At 45.1% G+C, this 12981-nt stretch overlaps 1 protein-coding gene across 6 annotated transcripts in view; it reads right to left on the bottom strand.

Moving 5' to 3' along the window:
- Positions 1-12981, bottom strand: part of LOC138321978 (endophilin-B1-like) — an 86685-nt gene that overhangs the window by 45725 nt on the left and 27979 nt on the right. For all 6 annotated transcript variants that reach the window (XM_069266034.1, XM_069266035.1, XM_069266037.1 and 3 more), the window contains exon 5: positions 11317-11409. In XM_069266034.1, the coding sequence (XP_069122135.1) occupies positions 11317-11409 (93 nt within the window). The remainder of the gene's footprint in view (positions 1-11316; positions 11410-12981) is intronic.

Raw genomic sequence — 12981 nt, 5'->3', positions numbered from 1 at the left:
AACCCCATTAACCTATAACCAAACACCATTAACCTACAACTTAACCCCATTAACCTACAACTCAACCCCATTAACCTACAATTTAACCCCATTAACCTATAACCAAACCCCATTTACCAACAACCAAACCCAATTAACCCACAACCAAAACCATTAACGTACAACTTAACCCCATTAACCACAACCAAACCCTGTTAACCTAAAACCAAACCCTGTTAACCCACAACCAAACCCTGTTAACCTACAACCAAACTCCATTAACCTACCACTTAACCCATAACCTACAACTTAACCTTAAACCCCATTAACACAACCAAACCCCATTAACCTACAACAAACCCCATTAACCCACAACCAAACCCCATTAACCTACAACCAAACCCTGTTAACCTACAACCAAACCCCATTAACCTACAACTTAAACCCATTAACCTACAACCAAACCCTGTTAACCTACAACCAAACCCCATTAACCTACAACCAAACCCTGTTAACCCTACAACCAAATCCCATTAACCTACAACAAACCCTTAACCTACAACACAAATGTCCCTGTAACCTACAACACAGAATGTCCCTCTGTACCTACGTAACACAGAATGTCACCTGTACCACTGTAAGACAATGTCCCCTGTACCTACTGTAACACAGAATGTCCCCTTGTACCTACTGTAACACAGAATGTCCCCTGTACCTACTGTAACACAGAATGTCCCTCTGTACCTACTGTAACACAGAATGTCCCTCTGTACCTACTGTAACACAGAATGTCCCCTCTGTACTACCCTGTACCTACTGTAACACAGATGTCCCCCTGTACCTACTGTAACACAGAATGTCCCCCTGTACCTACTGTAACACAGAATGTCCCTCTGTACCTACTGTAACACAGAATGTCCCCCTGTACCTACTGTAACACAGAATGTCCCCCTGTACCTACTGTAACACAAGAATGTCCCCCTGTACCTACTGTAACACAGAATGTCCCCCTGTACCTACTGTAACACAGAATGTCCCCCTGTACCTACTGTAACACAGAATGTCCCCCTGTACCTACTGTAACACAGAATGTCCCCTGTACCTACTGTAACACAGAATGTCCCCCTGTACCTACTGTAACACAGAATGTCCCCCTGTACCTACTGTAACACAGAATGTCCCCTGTACCTACTGTACAGAATGTCCCCTGTACCTACTGTAACACAGAATGTCCCCCTGTACCTACTGTAACACAGAATGTCCCCTGTACCTACTGTAACACAGAATGTCCCCCTGTACCTACTGTAACACAGAATGCTCCCTGTACCTACTGTAACACAGAATGTCCCCTGTACCTACTGTAACACAGAATGTCCCTCTGTACCTACTGTAACACAGAATGTCCTCCTGTACCTACTGTAACACAGAATGTCCCCCTGTACCTACTGTAACACAGAATGTCCCCCTGTACCTACTGTAACACAGAATGTCCCTCTGTACCTACTGTACCTACTGTAACGTACAGAATGTCCCCCTGTACCTACTGTAACACAGAATGTCCCCCTGTACCTACTGTAACACAGAATGTCCCCCTGTACCTACTGTAACACAGAATGTCCCCCTGTACCTACTGTAACACAGAATGTCCCCCTGTACCTACTGTAACACAGAATGTCCCCCCTGTACCTACTGTAACACAGATTCCCCTGTACCTACTGTAACACAGAATGTCCCCCTGTACCTACTGTAACACAGAATGTCCCCTGTACCTACTGTAACACAGAATGTCCCCCTGTACCTACTGTAACACAGAATGTCCCCCTGTACCTACTGTAACACAGAATGTCCCCCTGTACCTACTGTAACACAGAATGTCCCCCTGTACCTACTGTAACACAGAATGTCCCCCTGTACCTACTGTAACACAGAATGTCCCCCTGTACCTACTGTAACACAGAATGTCCCCCTGTACCTACTGTAACACAGAATGTCCCCTGTACCTACTGTAACACAGAATGTCCCCCTGTACCTACTGTAACACAGAATGTCCCCCTGTACCTACTGTAACACAGAATGTCCCCCTGTACCTACTGTAACACAGAATGTCCCCCTGTACCTACTGTAACACAGAATGTCCCCCTGTACCTACTGTAACACAGAATGTCCCCCTGTACCTACTGTAACACAGAATGTCCCCCTGTACCTACTGTAACACAGAATGTCCCCCTGTACCTACTGTAACACAGAATGTCCCCCTGTACCTACTGTAACACAGAATGTCCCCCTGTACCTACTGTAACACAGAATGTCCCCCTGTACCTACTGTAACACAGAATGTCCCCCTGTACCTACTGTAACACAGAATGTCCCCCTGTACCTACTGTAACACAGAATGTCCCCCTGTACCTACTGTAACACAGAATGTCCCCCTGTACCTACTGTAACACAGAATGTCCCCCTGTACCTACTGTAACACAGAATGTCCCCCTGTACCTACTGTAACACAGAATGTCCCCCTGTACCTACTGTAACACAGAATGTCCCCCTGTACCTACTGTAACACAGAATGTCCCCCTGTACCTACTGTAACACAGAATGTCCCCCTGTACCTACTGTAACACAGAATGTCCCCCTGTACCTACTGTAACACAGAATGTCCCCCTGTACCTACTGTAACACAGAATGTCCCCCTGTACCTACTGTAACACAGAATGTCCCCCTGTACCTACTGTAACACAGAATGTCCCCCTGTACCTACTGTAATGTACAGAATGTCCCCCTGTACCTACTGTAACACAGAATGTCCCCCTGTACCTACTGTAACACAGAATGTCCCCCTGTACCTACTGTAACACAGAATGTCCCCCTGTACCTACTGTAACACAGAATGTCCCCCTGTACCTACTGTAACACAGAATGTCCCTCTGTACCTACTGTAATGTACAGAATGTCCCCCTGTACCTACTGTAACACAGAATGTCCCTCTGTACCTACTGTAATGTACAGAATGTCCCCCTGTACCTACTGTAACACAGAATGTCCCCCTGTACCTACTGTAACACAGAATGTCCCCATGTACCTACTGTAACACAGAATGTCCCTCTGTACTGTACACAGATTGTCCCCCTGTACTTACTGTAACACAGAATGTCCCTTGTACCTACTGTAACACAGAATGTCCCCCTGTACTTACTGTAACACAGAATGTCCCTCTGTACCTACTGTAACACAGAATGTCCCCCTGTACCTACTGTAATGTACAGAATGTCCCCCTGTACCTACTGTAACACAGAATGTCCCCCTGTACCTACTGTAGTGTACAGAATGTCCCCCTGTACCTACTGTAACACAGAATGTCCCCCTGTACCTACTGTAACACAGAATGTCCCCCTGTACCTACTGTAACACAGAATGTCCCCTGTACCTACTGTAACACAGAATGTCCCCCTGTACCTACTGTAACACAGAATGTCCCCCTGTACCTACTGTAACACAGAATGTCCCTCTGTACCTACTGTAACACAGAATGTCCCCCTGTACCTACTGTAACACAGAATGTCCCCCTGTACCTACTGTAACACAGAATGTCCCCCTGTACCTACTGTAACACAGAATGTCCCCCTGTACCTACTGTAACACAGAATGTCCCCCTGTACCTACTGTAACACAGAATGTCCCCCTGTACCTACTGTAACACAGAATGTCCCCCTGTACCTACTGTAACACAGAATGTCCCCCTGTACCTACTGTAACACAGAATGTCCCCCTGTACCTACTGTAACACAGAATGTCCCCCTGTACCTACTGTAACACAGAATGTCCCCCTGTACCTACTGTAACACAGAATGTCCCCCTGTACCTACTGTAACACAGAATGTCCCCCTGTACCTACTGTAACACAGAATGTCCCCCTGTACCTACTGTAACACAGAATGTCCCCCTGTACCTACTGTAACACAGAATGTCCCCCTGTACCTACTGTAACACAGAATGTCCCCCTGTACCTACTGTAACACAGAATGTCCCTCTGTACCTACTGTAACACAGAATGTCCCCCTGTACCTACTGTAACACAGAATGTCCCCCTGTACCTACTGTAACACAGAATGTCCCCCTGTACCTACTGTAACACAGAATGTCCCCCTGTACCTACTGTAACACAGAATGTCCCCTCTGTACTTACTGTCACACAGAATGTCCCCCTGTACCTACTGTAACACAGAATGTCCCCCTGTACCTACTGTAACACAGAATGTCCCTCTGTACCTACTGTAACACAGAATGCTCCCTGTACCTACTGTAACACAGAATGTCCCCTGTACCTACTGTAACACAGAATGTCCCCCTGTACCTACTGTAACACAGAATGTCCCCCTGTACCTACTGTAACACAGAATGTCCCCCTGTACCTACTGTAACACAGAATGTCCCCCTGTACCTACTGTAACACAGAATGTCCCCCTGTACCTACTGTAACACAGAATGTCCCCCTGTACCTACTGTAACACAGAATGTCCCCCTGTACCTACTGTAACACAGAATGTCCCCCTGTACCTACTGTAACACAGAATGTCCCCCTGTACCTACTGTAACACAGAATGTCCCCCTGTACCTACTGTAACACAGAATGTCCCCCTGTACCTACTGTAACACAGAATGTCCCCCTGTACCTACTGTAACACAGAATGTCCCCCTGTACCTACTGTAACACAGAATGTCCCCCTGTACCTACTGTAACACAGAATGTCCCCCTGTACCTACTGTAACACAGAATGTCCCTCTGTACCTACTGTAACACAGAATGTCCCCCTGTACCTACTGTAACACAGAATGTCCCCCTGTACCTACTGTAACACAGAATGTCCCCCTGTACCTACTGTAACACAGAATGTCCCCCTGTACCTACTGTAACACAGAATGTCCCCCTGTACCTACTACTGTAACACAGAATGTCCCCCTGTACCTACTGTAACACAGAATGTCCCCCTGTACCTACTGTAACACAGAATGTCCCTCTGTACCTACTGTAACACAGAATGTCCCTCTGTACCTACTGTAACACAGAATGTCCCCCTGTACCTACTGTAACACAGAATGTCCCCCTGTACCTACTGTAACACAGAATGTCCCCTGTACCTACTGTAACACAGAATGTCCCCCTGTACCTACTGTAACACAGAATGTCCCCTGTACCTACTGTAACACAGAATGTCCCCCTGTACCTACTGTAACACAGAATGTCCCCCTGTACCTACTGTAACACAGAATGTCCCCTGTACCTACTGTAACACAGAATGTCCCCTGTACCTACTGTAACACAGAATGTCCCCCTGTACCTACTGTAACACAGAATGTCCCCTGTACCTACTGTAACACAGAATGTCCCCCTGTACCTACTGTAACACAGAATGTCCCTCTGTACCTACTGTAACACAGAATGTCCCCCTGTACCTACTGTAACACAGAATGTCCCCCTGTACCTACTGTAACACAGAATGTCCCTCTGTACCTACTGTAACACAGAATGTCCCCCTGTACCTACTGTAACACAGAATGTCCCCCTGTACCTACTGTAACACAGAATGTCCCCCTGTACCTACTGTAACACAGAATGTCCCCCTGTACCTACTGTAACACAGAATGTCCCCCTGTACCTACTGTAACACAGAATGTCCCCCTGTACCTACTGTAACACAGAATGTCCCCCTGTACCTACTGTAACACAGAATGTCCCCCTGTACCTACTGTAACACAGAATGTCCCCCTGTACCTACTGTAACACAGAATGTCCCCCTGTACCTACTGTAACACAGAATGTCCCCCTGTACCTACTGTAACACAGAATGTCCCCCTGTACCTACTGTAACACAGAATGTCCCCCTGTACCTACTGTAACACAGAATGTCCCCCTGTACCTACTGTAACACAGAATGTCCCCCTGTACCTACTGTAACACAGAATGTCCCCCTGTACCTACTGTAACACAGAATGTCCCCCTGTACCTACTGTAACACAGAATGTCCCTCTGTACCTACTGTAACACAGAATGTCCCCTGTACCTACTGTAACACAGAATGTCCCCCTGTACCTACTGTAACACAGAATGTCCCCCTGTACCTACTGTAACACAGAATGTCCCCCTGTACCTACTGTAACACAGAATGTCCCCCTGTACCTACTGTAACACAGAATGTCCCCCTGTACCTACTGTAACACAGAATGTCCCCCTGTACCTACTGTAACACAGAATGTCCCCCTGTACCTACTGTAACACAGAATGTCCCCCTGTACCTACTGTAACACAGAATGTCCCCCTGTACCTACTGTAATGTACAGAATGTCCCCCTGTACCTACTGTAACACAGAATGTCCCCCTGTACCTACTGTAACACAGAATGTCCCCCTGTACCTACTGTAACACAGAATGTCCCCCTGTACCTACTGTAACACAGAATGTCCCCCTGTACCTACTGTAACACAGAATGTCCCCCTGTACCTACTGTAATCCCCCTGTACCTACTGTAACACAGAATGTCCCCCTGTACCTACTGTAACACAGAATGTCCCCCTGTACCTACTGTAACACAGAATGTCCCCCTGTACCTACTGTAACACAGAATGTCCCCCTGTACCTACTGTAATGTACAGAATGTCCCCCTGTACCTACTGTAACACAGAATGTCCCCCTGTACCTACTGTAACACAGAATGTCCCCCTGTACCTACTGTAACACAGAATGTCCCCCTGTACCTACTGTAACACAGAATGTCCCCCTGTACCTACTGTAACACAGAATGTCCCCCTGTACCTACTGTAACACAGAATGTCCCCCTGTACCTACTGTAACACAGAATGTCCCCCTGTACCTACTGTAACACAGAATGTCCCCCTGTACCTACTGTAACACAGAATGTCCCCCTGTACCTACTGTAACACAGAATGTCCCCCTGTACCTACTGTAACACAGAATGTCCCCCTGTACCTACTGTAACACAGAATGTCCCCCTGTACCTACTGTAACACAGAATGTCCCCCTGTACCTACTGTAACACAGAATGTCCCCCTGTACCTACTGTAACACAGAATGTCCCCCTGTACCTACTGTAATGTACAGACTGTAACACAGAATGTCCCCCTGTACCTACTGTAACACAGAATGTCCCCCTGTACCTACTGTAACACAGAATGTCCCCCTGTACCTACTGTAACACAGAATGTCCCCCTGTACCTACTGTAACACAGAATGTCCCCCTGTACCTACTGTAACACAGAATGTCCCCCTGTACCTACTGTAACACAGAATGTCCCCCTGTACCTACTGTAACACAGAATGTCCCCCTGTACCTACTGTAACACAGAATGTCCCCCTGTACCTACTGTAACACAGAATGTCCCCCTGTACCTACTGTAACACAGAATGTCCCCCTGTACCTACTGTAACACAGAATGTCCCCCTGTACCTACTGTAACACAGAATGTCCCCCTGTACCTACTGTAACACAGAATGTCCCCTGTACCTACTGTAACACAGAATGTCCCCTGTACCTACTGTAACACAGAATGTCCCCCTGTACCTACTGTAACACAGAATGTCCCTCTGTACCTACTGTAACACAGAATGTCCCCCTGTACCTACTGAAACACAGAATGTCCCCTGTACCTACTGTAACACAGAATGTCCCCCTGTACCTACTGTAACACAGAATGTCCCCCTGTACCTACTGTAACACAGAATGTCCCCCTGTACCTACTGTAACACAGAAATGTCCCCCTGTACCTACTGTAACACAGAATGTCCCCCTGTACCTACTGTAACACAGAATGTCCCCCTGTACCTACTGTAACACAGAATGTCCCCCTGTACCTACTGTAACACAGAATGTCCCCTGTACCTACTGTAACACAGAATGTCCCCTGTACCTACTGTAACACAGAATGTCCCCCTGTACCTACTGTAACACAGAATGTCCCCCTGTACCTACTGTAACACAGAATGTCCCCCTGTACCTACTGTAACACAGAATGTCCCCCTGTACCTACTGTAACACAGAATGTCCCCCTGTACCTACTGTAACACAGAATGTCCCCCTGTACCTACTGTAACACAGAATGTCCCCTGTACCTACTGTAACACAGAATGTCCCCCTGTACCTACTGTAACACAGAATGTCCCCCTGTACCTACTGTAACACAGAATGTCCCCCTGTACCTACTGTAACACAGAATGTCCCCCTGTACCTACTGTAACACAGAATGATGTCCCTCTGTACCTACTGTAACACAGAATGTCCCCTGTACCTACTGTAACACAGAATGTCCCCCTGTACCTACTGTAACACAGAATGTCCCCCTGTACCTACTGTAACACAGAATGTCCCCCTGTACCTACTGTAACACAGAATGTCCCCCTGTACCTACTGTAACACAGAATGTCCCCCTGTACCTACTGTAACACAGAATGTCCCTCTGTACCTACTGTAACACAGAATGTCCCCCTGTACCTACTGTAACACAGAATGTCCCCCTGTACCTACTGTAACACAGAATGTCCCCCTGTACCTACTGTAACACAGAATGTCCCTCTGTACCTACTGTAACACAGAATGTCCCCCTGTACCTACTGTAACACAGAATGTCCCCCTGTACCTACTGTAACACAGAATGTCCCCCTGTACCTACTGTAACACAGAATGTCCCCCTGTACCTACTGTAACACAGAATGTCCCCCTGTACCTACTGTAACACAGAATGTCCCCCTGTACCTACTGTAACACAGAATGTCCCCCTGTACCTACTGTAACACAGAATGTCCCCCTGTACCTACTGTAACACAGAATGTCCCTCTGTACCTACTGTAACACAGAATGTCCCCCTGTACCTACTGTAACACAGAATGTCCTCCTGTACCTACTGTAACACAGAATGTCCCCTGTACCTACTGTAACACAGAATGTCCCCCTGTACCTACTGTAACACAGAATGTCCCCTGTACCTACTGTAACACAGAATGTCCCCCTGTACCTACTGTAACACAGAATGTCCCCCTGTACCTACTGTAACACAGAATGTCCCCCTGTACCTACTGTAACACAGAATGTCCCCTGTACCTACTGTAACACAGAATGTCCCCCTGTACCTACTGTAACACAGAATGTCCCCCTGTACCTACTGTAACACAGAATGTCCCCCTGTACCTACTGTAACACAGAATGTCCCCCTGTACCTACTGTAACACAGAATGTCCCCCTGTACCTACTGTAACACAGAATGTCCCCCTGTACCTACTGTAACACAGAATGTCCCCCTGTACCTACTGTAACACAGAATGTCCCCCTGTACCTACTGTAACACAGAATGTCCCTCTGTACCTACTGTAACACAGAATGTCCCCCTGTACCTACTGTAACACAGAATGTCCCCCTGTACCTACTGTAACACAGAATGTCCCTCTGTACCTACTGTAACACAGAATGTCCCCTGTACCTACTGTAACACAGAATGTCCCCCTGTACCTACTGTAACACAGAATGTCCCCCTGTACCTACTGTAACACAGAATGTCCCCCTGTACCTACTGTAACACAGAATGTCCCCCTGTACCTACTGTAACACAGAATGTCCCCCTGTACCTACTGTAACACAGAATGTCCCCCTGTACCTACTGTAACACAGAATGTCCCCCTGTACCTACTGTAACACAGAATGTCCCCCTGTACCTACTGTAACACAGAATGTCCCCCTGTACCTACTGTAACACAGAATGTCCCCCTGTACCTACTGTAACACAGAATGCTCCCTGTACCTACTGTAACACAGAATGTCCCCTGTACCTACTGTAACACAGAATGTCCCCCTGTACCTACTGTAACACAGAATGTCCCTCTGTACCTACTGTAACACAGAATGTCCCCCTGTACCTACTGTAACACAGAATGTCCCCCTGTACCTACTGTAACACAGAATGTCCCCTGTACCTACTGTAACACAGAATGTCCCCCTGTCTGTACCTACTGTAATGTACAGAATGTCCCCCTGTACCTACTGTAACACAGAATGTCCCCCTGTACCTACTGTAACACAGAATGTCCCCCTGTACCTACTGTAACACAGAATGTCCCCCTGTACCTACTGTAACACAGAATGTCCCCCTGTACCTACTGTAACACAGAATGTCCCCCTGTACCTACTGTAACACAGAATGTCCCCCTGTACCTACTGTAACACAGAATGTCCCCCTGTACCTACTGTAACACAGAATGTCCCCCTGTACCTACTGTAACACAGAATGTCCCCCTGTACCTACTGTAACACAGAATGTCCCCCTGTACCTACTGTAATGTACAGAATGTCCCCCTGTACCTACTGTAATGTACAGAATGTCCCCCTGTACCTACTGTAACACAGAATGTCCCCCTGTACCTACTGTAACACAGAATGTCCCCCTGTACCTACTGTAATGTCCTGTACCTACTGTCCCCCTGTACCTACTGTAACACAGAATGTCCCCCTGTACCTACTGTAACACAGAATGTCCCCCTGTACCTACTGTAACACAGAATGTCCCCCTGTACCTACTGTAACACAGAATGTCCCCCTGTACCTACTGTAACACAGAATGTCCCCCTGTACCTACTGTAACACAGAATGTCCCCCTGTACCTACTGTAACACAGAATGTCCCCCTGTACCTACTGTAAGTACAGAATGTCCCCCTGTACCTACTGTAACACAGAATGTCCCCCTGTACCTACTGTAATGTACAGAATGTCCCCCTGTACCTACTGTAACACAGAATGTCCCCCTGTACCTACTGTAACACAGAATGTCCCCCTGTACCTACTGTAACACAGAATGTCCCCTGTACCTACTGTAACACAGAATGTCCCCCTGTACCTACTGTAACACAGAATGTCCCCCTGTACCTACTGTAACACAGAATGTCCCCCTGTACCTACTGTAACACAGAATGTCCCTCTGTACCTACTGTAACACAGAATGTCCTCCTGTACCTACTGTAACACAGAATGTCCCCTGTACCTACTGTAACACAGAATGTCCCCCTGTACCTACTGTAACACAGAATGTCCCCCTGTACCTACTGTAACACAGAATGTCCCCCTGTACCTACTGTAACACAGAATGTCCCCCTGTACCTACTGTAACACAGAATGTCCCCCTGTACCTACTGTAACACAGAATGTCCCCTGTACCTACTGTAACACAGAATGTCCCCTGTACCTACTGTAACACAGAATGTCCCCCTGTACCTACTGTAACACAGAATGTCCCCCTGTACCTACTGTAATGTAATACAGAATATCCTCTGTACCAATACTAACCGTTTGTTGACTTGCTGTTGATTTGGCTTTTCTCAAACGGTTTTTGGAAGCATCTAAGTCTAATCGTTTAACTTCTAAAATCTTTTTTTCTTTCTGAAACAAGATTTAACAAATATACATCAATACAAGTCTTTGCAATCAGATTGTTAGCTATAATAATGACAGAAACATGTAACAGAAACTATGAACTTGTTTTACTGAAATATACATTTATTCTCATATTTTGCCAAAATTTACAAGCTTCATAACAATTTACGAATCAATAGTGATACATAAAGTTAGTCCCGGTGCATTCACACTTTTTATCAACTAAGTTATGTTTAAGTACATCTAAGAAGTGATATATAGCCAAACAGAATATCACTAATTCAAACAGGGTCTTAAACCTTAAAGGCATTAATCATGTGGATTGAAGTCAAGGTCAGTAATTGCAACAACTTTGGAAGCACTTATTCCAAACATGACACAGGCCAAAAACTACAATACGACGTCTCGTAAAGGCTGTAACAATACACAGATATATAAATTTTTCATCTACAACCATGATATACAATAAGTATATTTTGTATCGCGATACCTAAAATTCTCATTGAAATTGAGTTGTCTCCCTTTATGCACTCTTTACGCAGAATTGGTGTATTTAGATGTCACAACATGAACAATGCTCCTGTATCTACAACGCCCTATTCATTTGTGTCACCTGTATATTGTTTACCTGTAAGAAGGCTTACCTGTATTGTTTACCTGTCAGAAGATTTACCTGTATTGTTTACCTGTATTGTTTACCTGTAAGAAGGCTAACCTGTATTGTTTACCTGTAAGAAGACTTACTTGTATTGTTTACCTGTAAGAAGATTTACTTGTATTGTTTACCTGTAAGAAGATTTACCTGTATTGTTTACCTGTAAGAAGATTTACCTGTATTGGTTACCTGTAAGAAGACTTACCTGTATTGTTTACCTGTAAGAAGACTTACTTGTATTGTTTACCAGTAAGAAGATTTACCTGTATTGTTTACCTGTAAGAAGATTTACCTGTATTGTTTACCTGTAAGAAGACTTACCTGTATTGTTTACCTGTAAGAAGACTTACCTGTATTGTTTACCTGTAAGAAGGCTTACCTGTATTGTTTACCTGTAAGAAGATTTACTTGTATTGTTTACCTATAAGAAGGCTAACCTGTATTGTTTACCTGTAAGAAGACTTACTTGTATTGTTTACCTGTAAGAAGATTTACCTGTATTGTTAACCTGTAAGAAGACTTACCTGTATTGTTTAATTGTAAGACTATTTACCTGAATTGTTTACCTGTAAGAAGGCTAACCTGTATTGTTTACTTGTACAAGATTTCAAGATTTAAGATTTCAAGATTTTTTATTCACTCATGACATATGTACATATGCAACAAGAGGTCAAAAGGAACAAAAATAATAATTATAAAAATGAAAATAAAGAAGGAAATAATAGATGGACACAGTCAGCAATAGGCAAATTTAAATACATTGAAACTAACAATTCTATTTTTCCTTATATAGTTTAAAGAAGCTTAATTACTCTCTGAATAAAACTACTTACTTTACTTAATAGAGCTGTATTGCATATAGTAAACATTCCTTTCATTTTGCGATAATTATGATTAGTAAAGTAGTATCTTGGCATATAAAT

This window comes from Argopecten irradians, chromosome 4, assembly GCF_041381155.1.
Source record: "Argopecten irradians isolate NY chromosome 4, Ai_NY, whole genome shotgun sequence".
NCBI lineage: Eukaryota > Metazoa > Mollusca > Bivalvia > Pectinida > Pectinidae > Argopecten > Argopecten irradians.
Note: the sequence above shows the minus strand (reverse complement) of the source record. Positions and strands in the feature narration are given on the sequence as shown.